This window comes from Sinohyriopsis cumingii, chromosome 5 (genome assembly GCF_028554795.1).
Source record: "Sinohyriopsis cumingii isolate HCF-2022 chromosome 5, ASM2855479v2, whole genome shotgun sequence".
Taxonomy (NCBI): Eukaryota; Metazoa; Mollusca; class Bivalvia; order Unionida; family Unionidae; genus Sinohyriopsis; species Sinohyriopsis cumingii.
This window is the reverse complement of record NC_142965.1, coordinates 54,967,516-54,986,588: the sequence shown is the minus strand read 5'-3', so window position 1 is coordinate 54,986,588 and position 19,073 is coordinate 54,967,516. Positions and strand designations below refer to the sequence as shown.

At 33.0% G+C, this 19,073-nt stretch overlaps 1 protein-coding gene across 5 annotated transcripts; it reads left to right on the top strand.

Annotated features, from left to right (window-relative positions):
* Positions 1-213: 213 nt before the first annotated feature.
* On the top strand, positions 214-18,106 carry LOC149799207 (uncharacterized). 5 transcript variants are annotated; one of them, XM_089958471.1, is made up of 11 exons: positions 214-638; positions 2,105-2,214; positions 4,313-4,388; positions 5,253-5,288; positions 5,740-5,874; positions 7,085-7,108; positions 7,817-7,942; positions 8,789-8,911; positions 10,388-10,477; positions 11,165-11,290; positions 15,565-18,106. In XM_089958471.1, the coding sequence occupies exons 1-11, from the start codon at positions 590-592 to the stop codon at positions 15,615-15,617; spliced, it is 948 nt and encodes a 315-aa protein (XP_089814597.1). In that variant the 5' UTR covers positions 214-589; the 3' UTR covers positions 15,618-18,106. The 5 variants fall into 5 exon arrangements, with proteins under 5 accessions (XP_089814597.1, XP_089814598.1, XP_089814596.1 ...); XM_089958470.1 differs by having other exon boundaries at positions 215-638; positions 8,786-8,911; XM_089958472.1 differs by lacking the exon at positions 7,085-7,108 and having other exon boundaries at positions 8,786-8,911.
* The last annotated feature ends 967 nt before the right edge of the window (positions 18,107-19,073 follow it).

Here is a 19,073-nt window from a genome sequence, read left to right as displayed (position 1 = left end):
GGTGTCTCTCAATGAAAAATTCATAAAGCTTGCAATTGCCGAATTTCAACCGTGTGCCAGGCTACAACACGAGGATTTGATTGTTGGGGATCTTTTGCAAAGGTTTGGATCACATTGTCTCGTGCCTTTATTGTGTCCACGTCTCCTCTGATAGCATCTACCTACGCCATGTATACCACCATTATGTGCACTTAGCTACATGCAGCACGAACCCTGATCTACAGTTGCACAGTACGACGATAGATGACGATGAGCAGTTCGTTCCCCTTATGGAAACAAATAGCATCGACCGTAATTGCCGGTACATTATGCAACGGCAGGTCTGGATCTACTCGATTTTGATTTGCTTGAGAGTTAAATTTGTGTCAATACGGTATTCAAGCAATCTAAACTATCTTTCCGGTGTAGGAACAATACAGTTGTCAACAAGTGTTAGAGATATTGTATATTTTTGATATAATTAAACACCATGTACATGACGTATTTTCCATACAGATCACTGTATGAACCACCTTGTTACATGTTTAAGTATTTGTTTAGACATTAATATTTGGAGAACGTGTGATCAGTGTTGTTGGGTCGCCGATATATGTTCACTCAACATGTAGAAAAGATACAGGATGGTATGGCGCGGCAAGGTGGGTAAATTCATTTTTCTTTAAATAAAATAATGTAACTTATAAAACGATAGGAATGGAAAACATTTTAATTTAAGTGATATTATTTGTGATAGATTATTACATATTATGAAAAATATGTACATTTTATTTAAATATCAATTATTAAAGTAAATTTGCTATCCATGTGTTAGTATATATATGCAGAGAGAGAGAGAGAGAGAGAGAGAGAGATTCCATAGTACATTTAACCACCAGGGCGTTTGTTATTGTGTTGAATCAAACCCTAAAGCTTCGATCATCACACGCACACGAACGTTCGCACCCTTAATTTTGAAGGAGAACTTACTGATGATATCAAAATTTTAAAGTGATTTTTAGTACTTTACTTGATTTCATATCACTGTGCGGTCGATGCTACTAAGACCTTGTTTCATATTGTTGAAATTCATGTATAGCACTGTCTATCTGTCTGTGCGTCCGTCAATATGCCCGTAGTTTGACCTCCTAAACCGCTTCGCGTGAGTTATAAAGAGATGCTTAATTGTCCATATGAAAATTATGTGCAAGAGAGATTTATTATTTGTAATCTTTCCTTGTGTTTATGGGACAAGACAATTAGAAGGAACGATATAAAATTTTAAATACTGTGAAATTTTCAAATACTGGAAGAAAATAAGATATGTGATGGGTTAGGACCACTGGATCATGGTCCAAGGGGTGCTGATGGATGGATGGGGGATGGAGAGTCTAGGTTTAAAGTCACACAGTTTAATACCTGCCGCTGCCACTTCCTAATCTCTATCACAGAGGTTATTATGATATTAGCCAATCAGAAGTTAATAGCGATTCGTACGAAGATGTGATTTACTTGTTTATATCTATATGACATCAGTATAGCCATAAAACAGTATTGTTGTGTGGAAAATCGTTTATCTAAAGCATCTCAGAAATGGCTGAAAATAAGAATTTAATAGAGAAATGTGGATATTGTCTGAGTTAACCGAATATATTCATCAAACTGAAACAGAGTTTTAACCCGTTTCTTAAAATAATGAGTTATTATTCCATTAAAAAGAAGAAACAAAACCATGTTTTTATTTTTAGATATCGTCTTCTCTTCTTTAATAGAAAGAACGACCAAGATCTGAACTGAAAAACAACATTACTGAATCCAACATTTTTTCGCCTGAAGTAAATTTGGCCTCTTGGCGCCGAGCTGGGTGACACATTTGACAGATATGAAGTTGTAAAGCAGTCAGCAGCATGATTCTCGCTAGAAATTACCGTAATTTCATTGAAATTTTATCCAAAAATGCAACCTAACCTAACCTTAAATTTAAGATAATATATCCTGATCTTTTTTGTCTCTTTTGTGAACATATAAGGTAGTCTTAGTTGAACCAAACTGGATTCTACTAAAAATTGATAAAAATGATAAACGGAGGATTATTGAATCTAACGATACCTGTATTTTGTATCTTTAGATTATCTATGCAAGTGGTGCTTGACTTACGTGGGACAACGAAGACAGTTTTGCTCCGCAGATTGTGCGGCACAGTTTAAAATATGTCAGCAGAAGCGGGATCGAAAACAGGTAATACTCATTACTCAAAAGTAGTAAATTAATAAAACAGCCTCCTCCACATTAATTTTATCCTGTACAGAATTTATCAACGGTTATTTGAATAAATAGACGTATCTACTGCAGAAGGAACAATATTCGGCTGCTTAATTGAATAAGAAATATTGAATATTGCCCCTTACTGGTCTTTATCCAAAATTATGTTCTATTGCTGACACATTACGTAGACAAAGTCTAAATTTGACACCTCTTTGTAACAGTCACATGTAAATAAAAATCAGGTACATTAAAAAATAAATTACAGAAGTGTGTACAGCGGAACAATCATGTTGTCGGCTCATGCAGACAAGACTCTGGTCTCTTTGAACTTATTTCCAAGAGGTTTGTCTATGCTGATGGAACCAATATGAACAAACATAAGTCAGACATAAGGTCATATTGCTATTATTTAGTAATAGGCCAGACTTAAAATATACTATTTATTAATATCTCTGACTACAAACAGATTAAGTTGTATTTCAAGAAGTGACTTTCAAGTTTAAGTCTAGACTAAAGTTATATAACGCAAAAGTCAAACGTATCAAAGTCTTAGTCTCCCGCTGAAGCAAAAACTCGAAATGTTTTCGCCTCAACATCAACTTCAATACCCAATGCTCCTGAGCATGCTTACTCTCATACATTACATGTTGCAAACTATTGCGTGGGTATCAAATGATATTGTTATATACATTTAATTTGCATCGTTTGTTAGGTTTCTTTTATTTTGTATATGATACGGGTAATGTAAAATTGTATTTTGTAGCCGACCTTGTCCAAAATCCAGTTAATTGTCTACCTGACCAGAATCATTTATTTTATGCTCTGTAAACAACTAATACATAGTTTATTTTTGTCATTGAGTATAGCTTAAATTTTATGATCATTTTCTTGGCCTGAGTCAAGGACTTTGTATTTACGACGTTCTTTATTATAATTTTAGTAACAGACGTTGTCTAAATATCGCTAGGATTGTTCTGGAAATGAACTTTTCTTCTACATCATGGCTTCTCTTTTGAGTCAGTTTTATTTCATATAATCTTGTTTATCCAGAATTATTCATTCGTGCCATACGATCTTGATGAAGAATCATCGTTGTGTTCAGTGTTTGGTTTGAGCTGTAGTTAGTTAATTCAAATTATTCTTCTCTGGATATACAAAGTGCTCAGTAACATTCTTGGAACAACAATAACTGGAAGTTATAGTGAATTCAGACGAGGAACCATGGATTATATTACCGTGGTTCAACAAATGGCTGTGGGTACATCAGTACAATTCATGTCATTAGCATATTAGTACATTAGAGACTACATGTCATTATTGGCACATCAAAACATACAGCGTTGTAAATTATTCGTAATACCACTAAAGTTTATTTGGCACTTTGCTCATTACGACCTGGGTTAGAAATTCTACTATTATTTGGAGATTTAATTTGCAATACCGTAAGTTATTTTGCCATTTTCAGGTTGTGTTCTAGGGAAATAAAGTATTTGTTAAATTTTATAAACTTGGCCTGTTCACTCTTTTCTATTATTTATTTTAAGACAATAGAGTTGTGATAATACACGTACAGCTCCAAGCACCAATCCATGTAATACATTCTACAGTTTATCAAAACATTGTAATTTCTTCTTCCAGTCTGACGGAAAAGCATCTGTAATCCTTTGTTCAATTTTTTTTAATACCAATTTATTCAGTCAGGAAATATTTACACCTTTCTATACCTAAATCTATTTAAAGTATCTTTTAGTAGTGTAAGCCAGCTATAAATTTTATTTGAACCCCTTAAAGAAACAAACAGTGCTCGATATCTATTTTACGGAATTTAAAATTTTAAACCAATTCTTTACGAAACGTTCGCATTTAAGTTGGATTCTGTTAAGTTCACCTAATACAGCTGCGTCACAATTGTACAGTTTCACATTTAACACATATTTAAAAAACATGTGTTGTGCATGCCAAGCAGCGCAAGCCTCTGATGAAAACACCACATCTCTGCTGCAAAATTAAAAATTCAAACTATATGTATATAGTGACTTTCTTATAACTGGTTTCAAATTTGTCCTGACAGGATATGAATATTTCAGTCGACTATTACGGACGAGTGAAGTTGTGCATTCAGGGTCTGCCCATTCATTCGCAAGAAGGTATGAATTTTTATTTATAACATTACCTGACTATTGATTTATTCAGGTTAGCAAACTCATTGCACATTTTAGCATATTTTCCAAAGTCATGACATTTATGTCATGATCCATTATAAGACAATAGCTAAAGTTCAAGACGTCAATCATTTCACTTCACTATTTTGCTGGTTTATTTAATAACATTAAGATTTCTCGTCATGTAATACGTATAATATTACATCTGTGCTCACTTTATGCGTAATTTATTAAACGAGTTGGATAATTATAACCCTTTGCTTGCCAAGCTTCTCAAAGGTGAAACAATTCAACTCGTTTAATATATTTCATTTCAAAAGAGAACTCTTGGAAGAGTCTTTACTTGTTGCATGATATTGTTGATACAAATCAGCACGTGTTTGTAGTAATTGACAATTGGTCCGAGTAACTTAAGTTATTATTTATTACATGGAGGGGAAGTAGTTGTGTAAGAGGATAAAATTCCAATTGGCTGAAGTAGTTGTGTACAGTAAGAGGATAAAATTCCAATTGGCTGAAGTAGTTGTGTACAGTAAGAGGATAAAATTCCAATTGGCTGAAGTAGTTGTGTACAGTAAGAGGATAAAATTCCAATTGGTTGAAGTAGTTGTGTACAGTATGAGGATAAAATTCCAATTGGCTGAAGTAGTTGTGTACAGTAAGAGGATAAAATTCCAATTGGCTGAAGTAGTTGTGTACAGTATGAGGATAAAATTCCAATTGGCTGAAGTAGTTGTGTATCGTAAGAGGATAAAATTCCTATTGGCTGAAGTAGTTGTGTATAGTAAGAGGATACAATTCCAATTGGCAGCCAATAATGAACCTTATCTGTCTATTTAATATTTTCAGCTATTGAAGCCCAGATTGAACATCCGAAGCAAAAAGGTAGTTACATAGTGAAGATGAAGATTTCTTCTATGTCTCAGCGTATACGACATTTTCCTCATCATTTATACTGTCTCATTGTATACGATATTTTCCTCATTATTTATACTGTCTCATCATATACGATATTTTCCTTATGATTTATACTGTTTCATCGTATACGATATTTTCCTCATTATTTATACTGTCTCATCGTATACGATATTTTCCTTATTATTTATACTGTCTCATCGTATAAGATATTTTCCTCATTATTTATACTATATCTCATACTATACGATCTTTTCATTATGATTTATAGTATGCATCTATTTATTTGATAATATAGCAAAAAAATTAAACATTGTTTAAGCATTAAATTGTAGATTATATAACTGAGTTCAAAAGTCGCTTGAGTTTACGTCAAAATAACTTTATTTATTTATTTATTTATTTATTTATTTATGTATAGAGCGACATCGCCGTCCTCGGATTCAGAAGCGGTGCCCAAATTGTGCCCGTTTGTTAACCGGATTCCAACAGGAATACTGTGACAATACTTGTCAAGGCATGTACCAGGAAAGAATAAAGCGGAACGAGTTTCTCAGTGAGTACACATACTGTCATATTCTGTTTGTCTGTCTTTTTGCATATCTGGTCTTGGATATAGGATAGACTCAAGAAAAAAGAGTTACTTTGTGAGAAAATAACTTTCTCTTTGTTTCTTTCCGTCTGTCTGTTTGTACATGAATGTCTGTCTATATATTAATCAGGTAACATGAGATTCAACATAACAAATGAACAAATCTCTGTTCGCTTTGAGACTATCCGTCTGTCTGTTTGTGTATGCTCATCTATGCGTATGTTTAACCATTTTCCACGAGAAAGACTAGAGGAACGAGATTTTAAGTTAGTGAATCTCAGAGCGTCTCTCTGAGCCGTTTTTCTGCATTTCTGTCTTTCTGCCAGGTCATGTACCATAATATAATCAAAATAACCAGGTTTTCTCTGTAAGTAATATTTAATCCGTGCATGTGTTTGTATTTTTGTCTGTCTGCCTGTTTGTTCGTCTGCTAGGCGATGTATCAAGAGAGAGAGAGAGAGAGAGAGAGAGAGAGAGAGAGAAAGTTACTCTTATTACTACATGTCTGTTCTTTGCTATTGGTACTTTTTTTTTGTCATTCAGCATGTTTGTTGTTATTGTGTATTTCAGTCAAATAGTTTTTAAGCTTCCTTTCTCCCCTTTCCCCGCCTTCTTTGGGTTTCTTTATCATCTATCTGTGTTTGTATTTTGATGACTAACTGTTCACAGTGTCAGTTCTTCATGATTCGCTTTAGCCTTGGGATCAATGAGATCGCTCTGGCTTCAAAATTCAGTAGTCACTAGATGCTATGAATGACGTGAGGTTCATGCGAATCATTGTCATTTAAGATTCATTTGATACAACTAAATTTTTTTTTTCATATATAAAAACACTTTAGGGCTCAATGATGGTGCTTGTTAGATCAATGATTATATAGTAACCAGGTTCTTTATAGCGAGGTTTTACCGTACTGGAGAACTAATTTTATACCTCTGTAGAATTATGTTGCTTAGGTTAAAACAAACCCAAGACAATTAATAAATAATAATTAAAACTAAACTATAAACAGACTTAATTTATAAGCTATATTCTTATACATACTTCATATATTAACTCTGTTCTGAGGCAATAATCGATAATCATTATTATTAGTTTTAATTCGGATAAATGATATAATAACTGATTAAAAACTTGGGAAATTTTGTTTTCTATGCACATATTTTTTTCCTTCAGATCTATTCCATCCGAAGGATGCCGGTAATGTAACAATGGTCTTGTATTTTCATATCGAAATCTTATTTTGTTTCTGTGATCTTTAATGTTATTCCAAATGAGATTTTTCATCCCTATATAAAATTATAAGATTGAGTAACTTTCAAAGTTGAACTTTAGTCTTATTAATAAGACGTAAAATGCCATATCAAATACAATACTTGTTTCGAGTTGCAGAAGTTATTTTGAGTTATTATAGTTGAATACTGTATTGGTAGATTGCGTGGGACTAGCTTCTGACCTGTTTCAAACGTTCTGAAGTGGTGCATTTTTCTTCTTCAAATTTCCACACACCTCTAATATCTCGTTGTCTCTTTTCAATACCGTTTGGATCATATTCATTTATTCATTCGTTCACCTATCAATTTATTTTCTTTCATTATATCTTATATTCAACCAAATAGAGTAGATTGTGACAAAAACCTTATACATGCATAATTACGTAATTTTACAAAACATTTCATCTCCAAAAGCATCGGGTTCGATGCCAGGTTCGCACATACTTGAACACGTATAAAGAGTTAGAGTTTTTTCTCCGCTTTCATCGGGTTCTTCCCTACCAACGACCAGTTCACGTCTCCAGCCACGCCTTCGGGAATACCTAGCATTAACTGTGATAACATTTTTATGCAATGAAGTTAGAATAAGTTATTTTAACGCTTTTAAAATGAAGCAGCTGTTTGCTGTTTTTAGCGGAACGCCGCAGGGTACGAAAGTGGTTACTGGACGCGCAATCCCCGTACAGTAAACTACTGGATGGTGAGGGCGAGGAGCAGGACGAGTCCCCGTCTCCCAGTGAAGTCACGAGGATCCCTAAGGGTAAGTACCTGGCGACATATTCACCCATTAAGCGACAGTGTCCATTAATGGACCATCTCATTTTGAATAATTTGAGTTGTACCGTTTTCTTTATGACATTAAACTATTACAGCTCCACGTTTTACATCTGCCTTTTTCCCAAAATCAATTAAGCGCGCATGTAATGTCTCCAAATATGATGCCGAATCGATTCTTTGTCATATTCGAATATTTTTGACAGGGGAATAACTAAAAACATAAGTTCAAATGCTGATAATAAAAATGCTGATCTAACAATTAAACATGTCATGAACATTTTCCTAAGGTTACAGTTGCGGAAAAATGTTCCATCAGATATCATGCAAGTTTGTGAACTTACTGACAATAAGATTAGAACGTATTGCGATATGGAATTTAATTCCGGATAGTACAATACAATTTTTAGCGTCTCATTAACATAAATGTTTTCTAAATTTCTTTTAAAGCTTAAAGACGATATTTAATACCATCTATCCATCTATCTCAAGAGAACAGCGGGGTCACATTGCTTAGTTTGCCAGACATGTTACTAAAATGATATGCGTTCGAATCCTTCCAATTGGATAAGCTCGGTTCGTATCCTTGGGCAAGGCACATAACTCTAATTGCCTTTGCACTAAATAACGTTTATTTTGCTGTGATGTAAGACACCAAAAAACCGAACCCATATCTCTATCGAGTTTTCAGTAATTTAAAAGAGCCCCGTACTGTATTCAAAACAATAAAAGTCTAAGCAGCTCAAGCTCGATTTTAGAGGATATTTACAGCTATGTAAATTACTAAAAACACACTGAATTATTTTGGTAACTTTTTGTTTGTCCGAAGAAGTGCTTCACACGAAAGAAATTAAAATTCGTCTTCCCACGAAGGACAAAGGACCTGACAAGTTTCCAGAAGGCAAATCTTTTCACGTTGCTCCGGAGAAAATTTCACATCCTGAGAAAACTACAGGTGATATTTAGAATAACTTTAGCATATTTGGTTGAAGGAAGACTTCTCTGATGTGACCTACGCTTTCTCTTATACAGTCGTTTTCACTACTGCATTTAGTCTCGCTAATTCAGTAAGATCGTAAACTTCCTGTTCTAATGCTGTCTAATTTCTTTATAATCTTATCTTTGTAGAAATAAAAAATGTAGTAAATTTATTTGTCCGTAACTATAAATTCTTCGGGATACTGCCGCCCTTCTTGTAACGCTCCCTTACATATAACGCGTGTCAATTTTATATCTCACATTAACAGCTTTTGATTAAAATGACCTATGTATTTCTTCATTTATAATTAATCAAGGCAAACCATATTTTCAGATTTGCTTTTTCTCTTGTATCAGTCTTTTATGTAGATACATACAGTTTCAAACCATTATGTGTTACACTCTGAAACAGTTATCTCTTTCATTAATTTATTATTCATTAAAATAATGAAGAAAGTAAAGAAAGAAAGTATTAGATTCTCTTTAAACAGGATGATGAAATTCGCTTGCATTGTAGGAATGTTGTGGCACTTTAACTGTCTGCTTAGATCCATTATCAATATGGAAAACGCAAATTTGGCTTTTCGCCAGCATTGTGAAAATAGTTCCATTGATCATTTCATTCCTCTTTGCGTTATACTCTCAACTAATTTTTTTCTCATTTTGTGATTGGTAGAGAGGGTTTATCAAGCTTATATTAATTTGTAGAGAGGATATGCTGAGTTTGCGGTAATTTAATTCCTGAACTGAGACATTCATTTCGTTGTTACATTCATAGACAATATATATATATATATATATATATATATATATATATATATATATATATATATATATATATATATATATATATATATATATATATATATATATATATATATATATATATAGAGAGAGAGAGAGAGAGAGAGAGAGAGAGAGATTATACAGATGAGATAATTATAATTCGTTGCTTACAGAGAATTGAACCCGGGTTTGGAAGTTACGGTACCCATCGCCTTTCCTGTACTAACCAATCCGCATACCTATTCGGCTAAGCACACGTATTCAAAAATGAAATGCAGCTTTGTAAATAAGAACTTCCCTGGATTATTATTTTATGCTATGGTTGAAAATATGAACCGTGTATCCTAAGGCAAAGTCATTATTATATGGTTCTGAACTTTGAGGGATATATTTTTGTCTCTTTATTATATATTTTATTAGGTTATGGATGCAAGTTTACATTTATGTCGATATGTTTAGAGGTGACGATGATTTTCGTGTACGTTCGCTTTATAGTCAATGACTTTCTAAAACTAATACGAACGATAACCAAACTAGGTTATTCTTTAGATGGAATATATTCGGTTTTCATTTGCGTTTCACAAATTAGTAAAGTTTCTTGGAAAGAACTTTGTAAATGTTGCTTTCTATTTAAATTGTTATTAATGCAATAATACATTAACTTTAGCCTTCAATGAATTGGCGGAGGGTGCATTTCAGAGCTTTCGCACCTTTATACTGGAAGGATCGGATTCCCGTGGAAGATTAAAGTTACAAGGTAGAAAATAAATATCTATGATTCTAGTCATACGGGCTGGACATCGTTACGTTTGTAAGAAAATTTATAAACCAATTGTGGAGAAGTCGCTGTTTATAATGATACTAATTGAAATTGATGTTATTTCCACTAATAAGAAACTCTCAGGAATTCGGTTAGAATTCTTTTCTAGGACGACATAAAAAAGGAATGTTCAAGATTTTGACAGAAAACAATTAATCGTGTCTTTATATATTGTTATGTTTCTCCATCCTCTTGTAAGATTAGTCACGACAGAAAACAATCACATCTTTTTCTATCCTCTTGTTAGGCAAGTTACTTCAGAAAACAACCAATCACGTTTTTATATCTGTTTCTCAATCCTTTTGTTTGGCTAGTTATAACAGAAGATAATTAATGATGTCTTTTATCTTGCTCTTTTTCTCCATTCTCTTGTAAGGCTACTTACGACTAACGAATTTCCAACGGTAAATTATAGAAATCAAATTTATTTGGCGATAATTACAATTTAAGTTAGAGTTGTGGGTGAAATAATAAAACGGCAATAGCAGCAGCCCCAGCAGCAACAACAACAACAACAGAAACAACAACAACAACAACAATAATAATAATAATAATAATAATAATAATAATAATAATAATAATAATAATAATAATTATAATAATAATATATTTTTCATCGTTCAGACTCGGAGCAAGGTCACTCTAAAGAGAATTCCAGACACCATAAAATACAATTTTCAAAGAAGAAGCGTAAGAAAAAGGGAGGTAACTCCAACGCTAGCTGTCAAGAAGATAAAGGCAATGGAAACGGTGTGAAGCAACGTTTTTGTACAATAATTTCTTTAAACTTTAATATTTGGCGTGGGAAAGATAACCAGTCGTTATATTTTTGGACACCTTTTATCGGTAGCTATTTGTTGGAGTATTTCATACACTTTAAATATGCCTACTAACCTTTCGTATTTCCGTCGTTTGCTGTATTGGTTTGTGACTGCGTTTTTCGCTTTTGTCTCTTCATTGTTGTATTTTCTCTCAAAGATAAAGTCTTATGCTGAGATCAAGTTTTCTTTCTTCAAAACATATTAAACTCATAAAGGTTCCTCAGAGTGCTATTTGATACTGATTTACCAAAGCTGAGCACATAAAAGGTATGCCTTTTTCACAATATCTTGACCGATGTTTGCATTTTCTCTCGCTACCTTTTATTTTGCGTTTTCACTTGCTTTTATCCCCATGCACTTTCCCATTTGTACTATCCACTAGTTAGGCAACGGGCAGGGGACTCAACTCGGTTGCGTTTTTTTTTTTTCCTTTCGTCTATGCATCATTGCGTAGAATATCATATGACGCTCAAAAGTTTTCTTCCTTTTTCCATGCATCATTGCGTAGAATATCACATGACGCTCAATAGATTTCTTCTTTCTTCCATGCATCATTGCGTAGAATATCACATGACGCTCAGTGGTTTAGTTCATATGACTTTATCTGGCATTTTTTTAAAACCAATGTTCAATAGTTATTGTAGTTATTCTACTTAGCACGCAGCAACAAGAAGCCTTATTTGTGTTCATGATCTGTTGAAACTTTGTTATCAATCGTCCGTTCGCTAAGAAGAGAGTGACCCTTTGCCAGTATGAGTGTACATTTGTGTGTGAATGTGTGCGTATGTGTGTACATGTATTTCAGCTACTACCCACGTTTTAATGTGGGTATAAATAACCAAATACGCCCATGTATGTATGTATGTATGTATGTATGTATGCATGCGTGTGTGTGTGTGTGTGTGTGTGTGTGTGTGTGCGTGCGTGCGTGTATGCAGGTATGTATGCATTTATGTATGTGTGTGTGTGTGTGTTTGTGTGTGTACATGGATGGATGGATCGATCGATCGATGGATCGATGGAATGGCACAATTGAGTCAATTCGTGTTTTTCTAAGTCATATATACTGGTATGCAAAGTGAAGACGAAATCTTTTTTAAATCTTATTAATATTAAATCAAGTTCAAATCTTATTTGTGATTTTGTTACTGGATAATTGTTTTTTGGTACTTCTTTTCCTACGCTGTTATGGTTGACGTTTTATGTCATTTAATAAAACAATTAAACAGTCGAATCTCAACGAATGTGGTCACAGTTGAACCCATGCTTTTGTAGGATCTTACTTCTTGTAAATCATTTTAATCAATATCGACCTATACTACCAGCACTGTGTTGCTTTTTTAATATATATATATATATATATATATATATATATATATATATATATATATATATATATATATATATATATATATATATATATATATATTCACACATTCTTGTTTACTAAGTGGTTGATATTATGACGCGAGATGCCTTTAGTGGAAGTATTCTTTATTGCGTTATATATTTCGCTTCTAAAACGTCATCTTGAACATAAAACCATTCTGCTACACACTAGAAACCAAAGTTTATTTATTATGCATGAAATTACGGTTTAATTGTCGTTATACTACACAGCCGTAATAACTAGTTATGTTTAGTAGAGCAGAACATGTTGAACAAAGACGTCTACCGCAGACCATTCAGTGTAATGAAAACTAGTGTATGTTTGCTTATTGAATAGTTAGGTATTCATGTGAAATCATCCCGTATTTACAATCATTACTGACAATATCTTGCATACGTAAATGTGGCCGTTAAGTTTGGGACAGCTTACATGGATTTACTAAATGTGGGTAATTTTGTAGGCAAAATACCTCATAAAATAATCGTTTTTGCCTCCATGAAATATAATGATTGCCAACAAACGTTGCCGGTTAGTTTTGAGAGAGAGAGAGAGAGAGAGAGAGATTGATACCCCAGTCATGTACCTCTGGACACAAAAATTGAACTAGTCCACAAATTTCACAAATATATATTGTCAACTTACTTCGAGAGAGTTTCGAATTATTAAAATGTCTAATTCATGGTATGTTCTTTTACGCCAACTTTCAGTAATATTTAAACACGATGCGTATTTTCAGTAATATTTAAACACGATGAGTATTTTTAGTAATATTTAACCACGATGCGTATTTTCAGTAATATTTAAACACGATGAATATTTTCAGTAATATTTAACCACGATGAGTATTTTTAGTAATATTTAAACACGATGAGTATTTTTAGTACTATTTAACCACGATGAGTATTTTTAGTAATATTTAACCACGATGAGTATTTTTAGTAATATTTAACCACGATGAGTATTTTTAGTACTATTTAACCACGATGAGTATTTTCAGTAATATTTAACCACGATTAGTATTTTTAGTAATATTTAAACACGATGAGTATTTTTAGTAATATTTAAACACGATGAGTATTTTTAGTACTATTTAACCACGATGAGTATTTTTAGTAATATTTAACCACGATGAGTATTTTTAGTACTATTTAACCACGATGAGTATTTTCAGTAATATTTAACCACGATGAGTATTTTTAGTAATATTTAAACACGATGAGTATTTTTAGTAATATTTAACCACGATGAGTATTTTTAGTAATATTTAAACACGATGAGTATTTTTAGTACTATTTAACCACGATGAGTATTTTTAGTAATATTTAACCACGATGAGTATTTTTAGTACTATTTAACCACGATGAGTATTTTCAGTAATATTTAACCACGATGAGTATTTTTAGTAATATTTAAACACGATGAGTATTTTTAGTAATATTTAACCACGATGAGTATTTTTAGTAATATTTAACCACGATGAGTATTTTTAGTAATATTTAAACACGATGCGTATTTTCAGTAATATTTAAACACGATGAGTATTTTTAGTAATATTTAAACACGATGCGTATTTTCAGTAATATTTAAACACGATGAGTATTTTTAGTAATATTTAAACACGATGAGTATTTTCAGTATTTTCAGTAATATTTAAACACGATGAATATTTTCAGTAATATTTAAACACTATGAGTATTTTCAGTAATATTTAAACACAATGTCGTGAAAACTGGCCTTGTCTCCGTAGTCTTGAAACTTGTTGAGCATCGAATTCAAGGTTTCGATACAGCGGATCTGATACAAGTGTTCATGTCAAATAAATTTTATGACTCGAGTTGAATAACATCTTATTCTACTAACTGAGTTTTAAAAAATACATTTAATCTCAAATGAGCACATTTGTAAGATTCTATTTACTAGATATTGTTAATGACTTTCAGTTATTCAGTAACATTGCCATGTGATGTTGCTAAGAGTTATCCCCAATGTGGCGAACTAATTTATTATACATGTTTTGAAGCAAATCATGCTATTCATTGACGTTTCTTTGTGCCCTTGCAAAGTGTGACGCCTAGTGTGATAAACAATTTTATGACATGACGTTTTAAGACCAATCAAGTTTAGACCTGTGTTATAAATAATACTCAGAAGAATACATATACTTAATTGAAATTAATCTTGCCTGGCAATGACCTGGTCTGTAAACGAGTCTGATGACTGTTTGATTCTTTATTGACTATAGTTATGCTTACGTTTTTGGTTTCAGGTCTGGATGTTGAGTTCAATGCTAAACAGCTACCTGAATACATCAATTTCATTACAATTCAGCGTTTAAATCATGAAACCAAATCCTGGAGGACTTTTTTGTTTCAAATCAGTCTGAAGAAAGTTAAAGAAACTTAGATATGTATCTGGATTTTGAATTGGGTTTCAGTATCCTGATCAAAGCTCTCGATGATCCTGATCAAATCTCTCGATGATCCTGATCAAAGCTTTCAAAGATCCTGATCAAAGCTCTCGAGGATACTTGTACAAATTATAGAACCTTCAATTTACCGACACATCAAACATCCTAATAATTGGTCTCTCGCTAATATACATTGAAACGGAAAATATTCAAAAGTGTTGCAAAAGCAGAGAGAAATAGTAACAATGGTCTGTAAGCTCACTTGAAATATTCATTATGCCTGAGATCGGGCTGCTTTAGCATATTCATCCATTTAATTTGCATATGATTGATTTTCAAACGGCTTAATCCGTCTTCCAACGATACTCATATTAAATGTTGAACTCTTTTTTGATTTTTTTTGCAGAACGCAGACAGCTGTTGATTGATTTAAAATGGATCCCTGCATTTGATGATTGATACTTGATGCCAATTTGTGACTCGACCGTGACTTGTGTTCAGTTTGTTCCGGAGTTATGACAGTTTTCTCGTCCCGCACAACGCATATCTGGTTTGATCGTCTAGTACATGCGAAAAAGAGGCAGTGTCGACTTGCGAGTGAACAAAATGTGATGGCCTTAGACCATGATTAGTTTCCTTTTATGCTCTCTATAACCTTTATTATTCTTCATTTCTTACAATAGGTGAGAAATATGTTACCTACTGCACACACAAACTCATCTTTGTGCAAGAAATCCTGAAGGTATTAAAAACTGTATTGTTCCCTTTTTTGAATTACTACGGCAAACAGTCTCACTGAGATGAACTAACCAAAATGCGCTCGAACAACACACGATGTGGTGACACATTACACGCAATTTGAGGACATGTTTTATATGACTGTGTCCAATGCAGAGCAGGCAGTGTTAGTGTTAACAATCTATGCAGTTTTATAAACGTTAAAGTTTACTATGTTATTAGCAACATATATTGTGATATTTCAGGGTAGGTTAGCCTTGAAACGCACCATTAAAACGCGATACTATTTTTTTCAGAATTGACTGTGGTCAAGGGGAGTTAATCGTGGTCTGAAGCGTGATAGTTGTTTGTTTATTTACAACATAGTATGGCATTGGTCATATGCAATATAAAACTGTAAGCTGACATCGTATTGACGTCACAAGAATTCTGAAGGCATTGTCTTACTCATTATTAAGAATGTATTTCAGTGTTATCTTGGTACGTCAAGCAGACGTTCGAGACACTTATGTTCAAGCAGATAGCTTCGTTGTAACTGGGACACGCTCTGGCTTTTCGGTTACCAAACAATAAAAAAGACTCGACGTGTTCAATTGATTTCGGGTATCTTGAAACTGGGAGCGCCAAACCCTCAATTTTGAGAAACTAGGAGTATAGATGAGTGACGTTGTATTCCAAGTGATATGAAAATCATTCTACCGACATCAACTCAATTAACTTATTTTAGATTAAATTATCATCTTCCCCCTAGCGTGGTTGTTCGATGAGGGAGCTTGATAAGGGAAAGAACTCTTTATGACATTTATTCTAGAGTTATCAATACCAAGTTGCTGAAAGGGGAATTTGCTTCTTTAATAAATATTCTCATTTACTGGAGTCATATTAATGTTACTTTATCTTCTCATACTACGTCACAATGCACTGTTTCGTTCATTTGACAATTCTTGACAGGTAGAACATTATTTTAATTAGGATCTACCTGGGATAAATGTACATGAACAAAATTAAAATTTAAAAAGGCTGAAGGTGTACGGCTTGTTTTGACCATGCGGAGGCAAAACTATACATTTATACAGCCCTCTTTTTTTGTTTCTTTCAAATGCACGGCATTAATTGTCGTTTTCTATTTTGGGACGGACTGTGTATCCCACTCAGTTCAATCAATACGGCCAATGCATTAATTCATAATGGACCGTTCATTTTTAAATATGCACTTGTAATTGTTTGAGACTACATGCGAAACTCAACACGTTTGTGATGAGCTGATGGCATGGACTTGTAAATGCCACGTTTGACAAAAGTGGTCACTGCACGCTTAGTCCGATTGAGTAGCATATAGGTCAGAAATATGCGTAATTTTACACATTCTTAATTGATTGAACTATCCGGAAGTGAGTTGCACCGAGATGCTCTCTGGTGTTTTCAAGGGGAGATACTAACCGTGAAACCCCCTACAGAACTAGTCTATGATAGACTCAGCTGCACAGGAAACGTTTGCTGAGTACATTGTCTAACTTTGCTCTTCAAGACACGTAGTAAAGCGAGATGCCGTTGTTTTCAATATTTTGTTATCTGTACTTTAATCACAATGTGGTTTGATATCAGGTAGCCATATTAATTATCCTCAGAGACATTCACAGTAATTTTGTGTTCGTCTTGACTTTATATGAAACTATTTTTGTCAGATACTTTTGAAGAATATGTAAGACAAAATTAAGAGAAAGGTCGCTGACTATTAATCTTGAAATTTATTCTGGCAATTATAGTTTATTTTGCAAGTTTAATGTCGGGTGCTTTGAAAAATCATAAATAGTCATCATCATAAACACTGCATTTCTTTACATTTTAATTGTCAGAGTAATTGGTCGCTGTATGAATACATGTGTTTGCTTTGATTTTCAGTGACATCATGGTTGTATGAAGTGTGTGTTTTGATTGTAAAATGTTTACATGTAAATATTGTACTCATGCTGAATTGATTACACCTTTAATGATGTATAAATCATGCTAAATAGATTACACCTTTAATGGTGTATAAGTCATAAAAAATTAATTACACCTTTGATGATGTATAAGTCATAATAAATTGATTAAACCTTCAATGATGTATAATCATAATAATTTGACTACACCTGTAATTATGTATAAGTCATACTAAATTGATTACACCTTTAATGATGCAAACGTCGTAATAAATTGATTAAACCTTTGATGATGTACAAATCATAATAAATTGATTACACCTTTCATGATTATATAAACTATCAAAAACTCGAAGAGAACTTTCATCCGCGGAGAAATATCATTTTGATTTTTAAATCTAGTCTGTAAATTTTTACTGACTCTTTCAATAGTTGTATTGGTATCTAACTATGTGTTGTTTTATCTAGCTATCTAAAATCTTCTTTTGCTAAATGTTCGTCTCAAAGCTCCTTTACTTAATATCGATCTCGAAGATCCTCAGATAAATATCTATCTCGAAGATCGTCTACTAAATATGTATCTCGAAGCTCCTTTTCTAAATATCTATATCGATGCTCCTTTTCTAAATATCTGTCTCGAAGCTCCTTTTCTAAATATCTGTCTCGAAGCCCGTTTACTGAATATCTATCTCGAAGCTCATTTAGTGAATATATATCTCGAAGCTCCTTTATTAAATATGTCTCGAAGCTCCTTTCCTAAATATCAAACTCGAATCTCATTTACTAAATATCTGTCTCGAAGCTCATTTACTATATATTTATCTCCAAGCGCCTTTGCTAAATATCTATCTCGATAAAAACTGTAACTGTAAACAATAATCTGTAAAAATTATACAGTCACTGTTTTCAGCGTCGCTATTTGAAATAGAATAATTTATGAGGAGCATCAAGAAATGAGCGGCTACGTAATGGTGCAATGTAAGAACTGTTGAATACTTGTATATTTTTGTGTGTGCTAGTTTTACCATTTTTTGAAGGAATTTAGAAGAAAATATTTACAAAGATAATATTAATCATTGCCGAATATAGAACAAAATTAAAAAAAAATAAAAAAATATTCTTAACTGCATTGACTAAATTGCGTACTATTTGCGACAGAATAGGTAAGAATATGACTAACTGTGTAGACGTAATTATGAATATATTACATTCTAAGACGTATACAATTAATTGTAATTTGGCCTCTACATTTTAT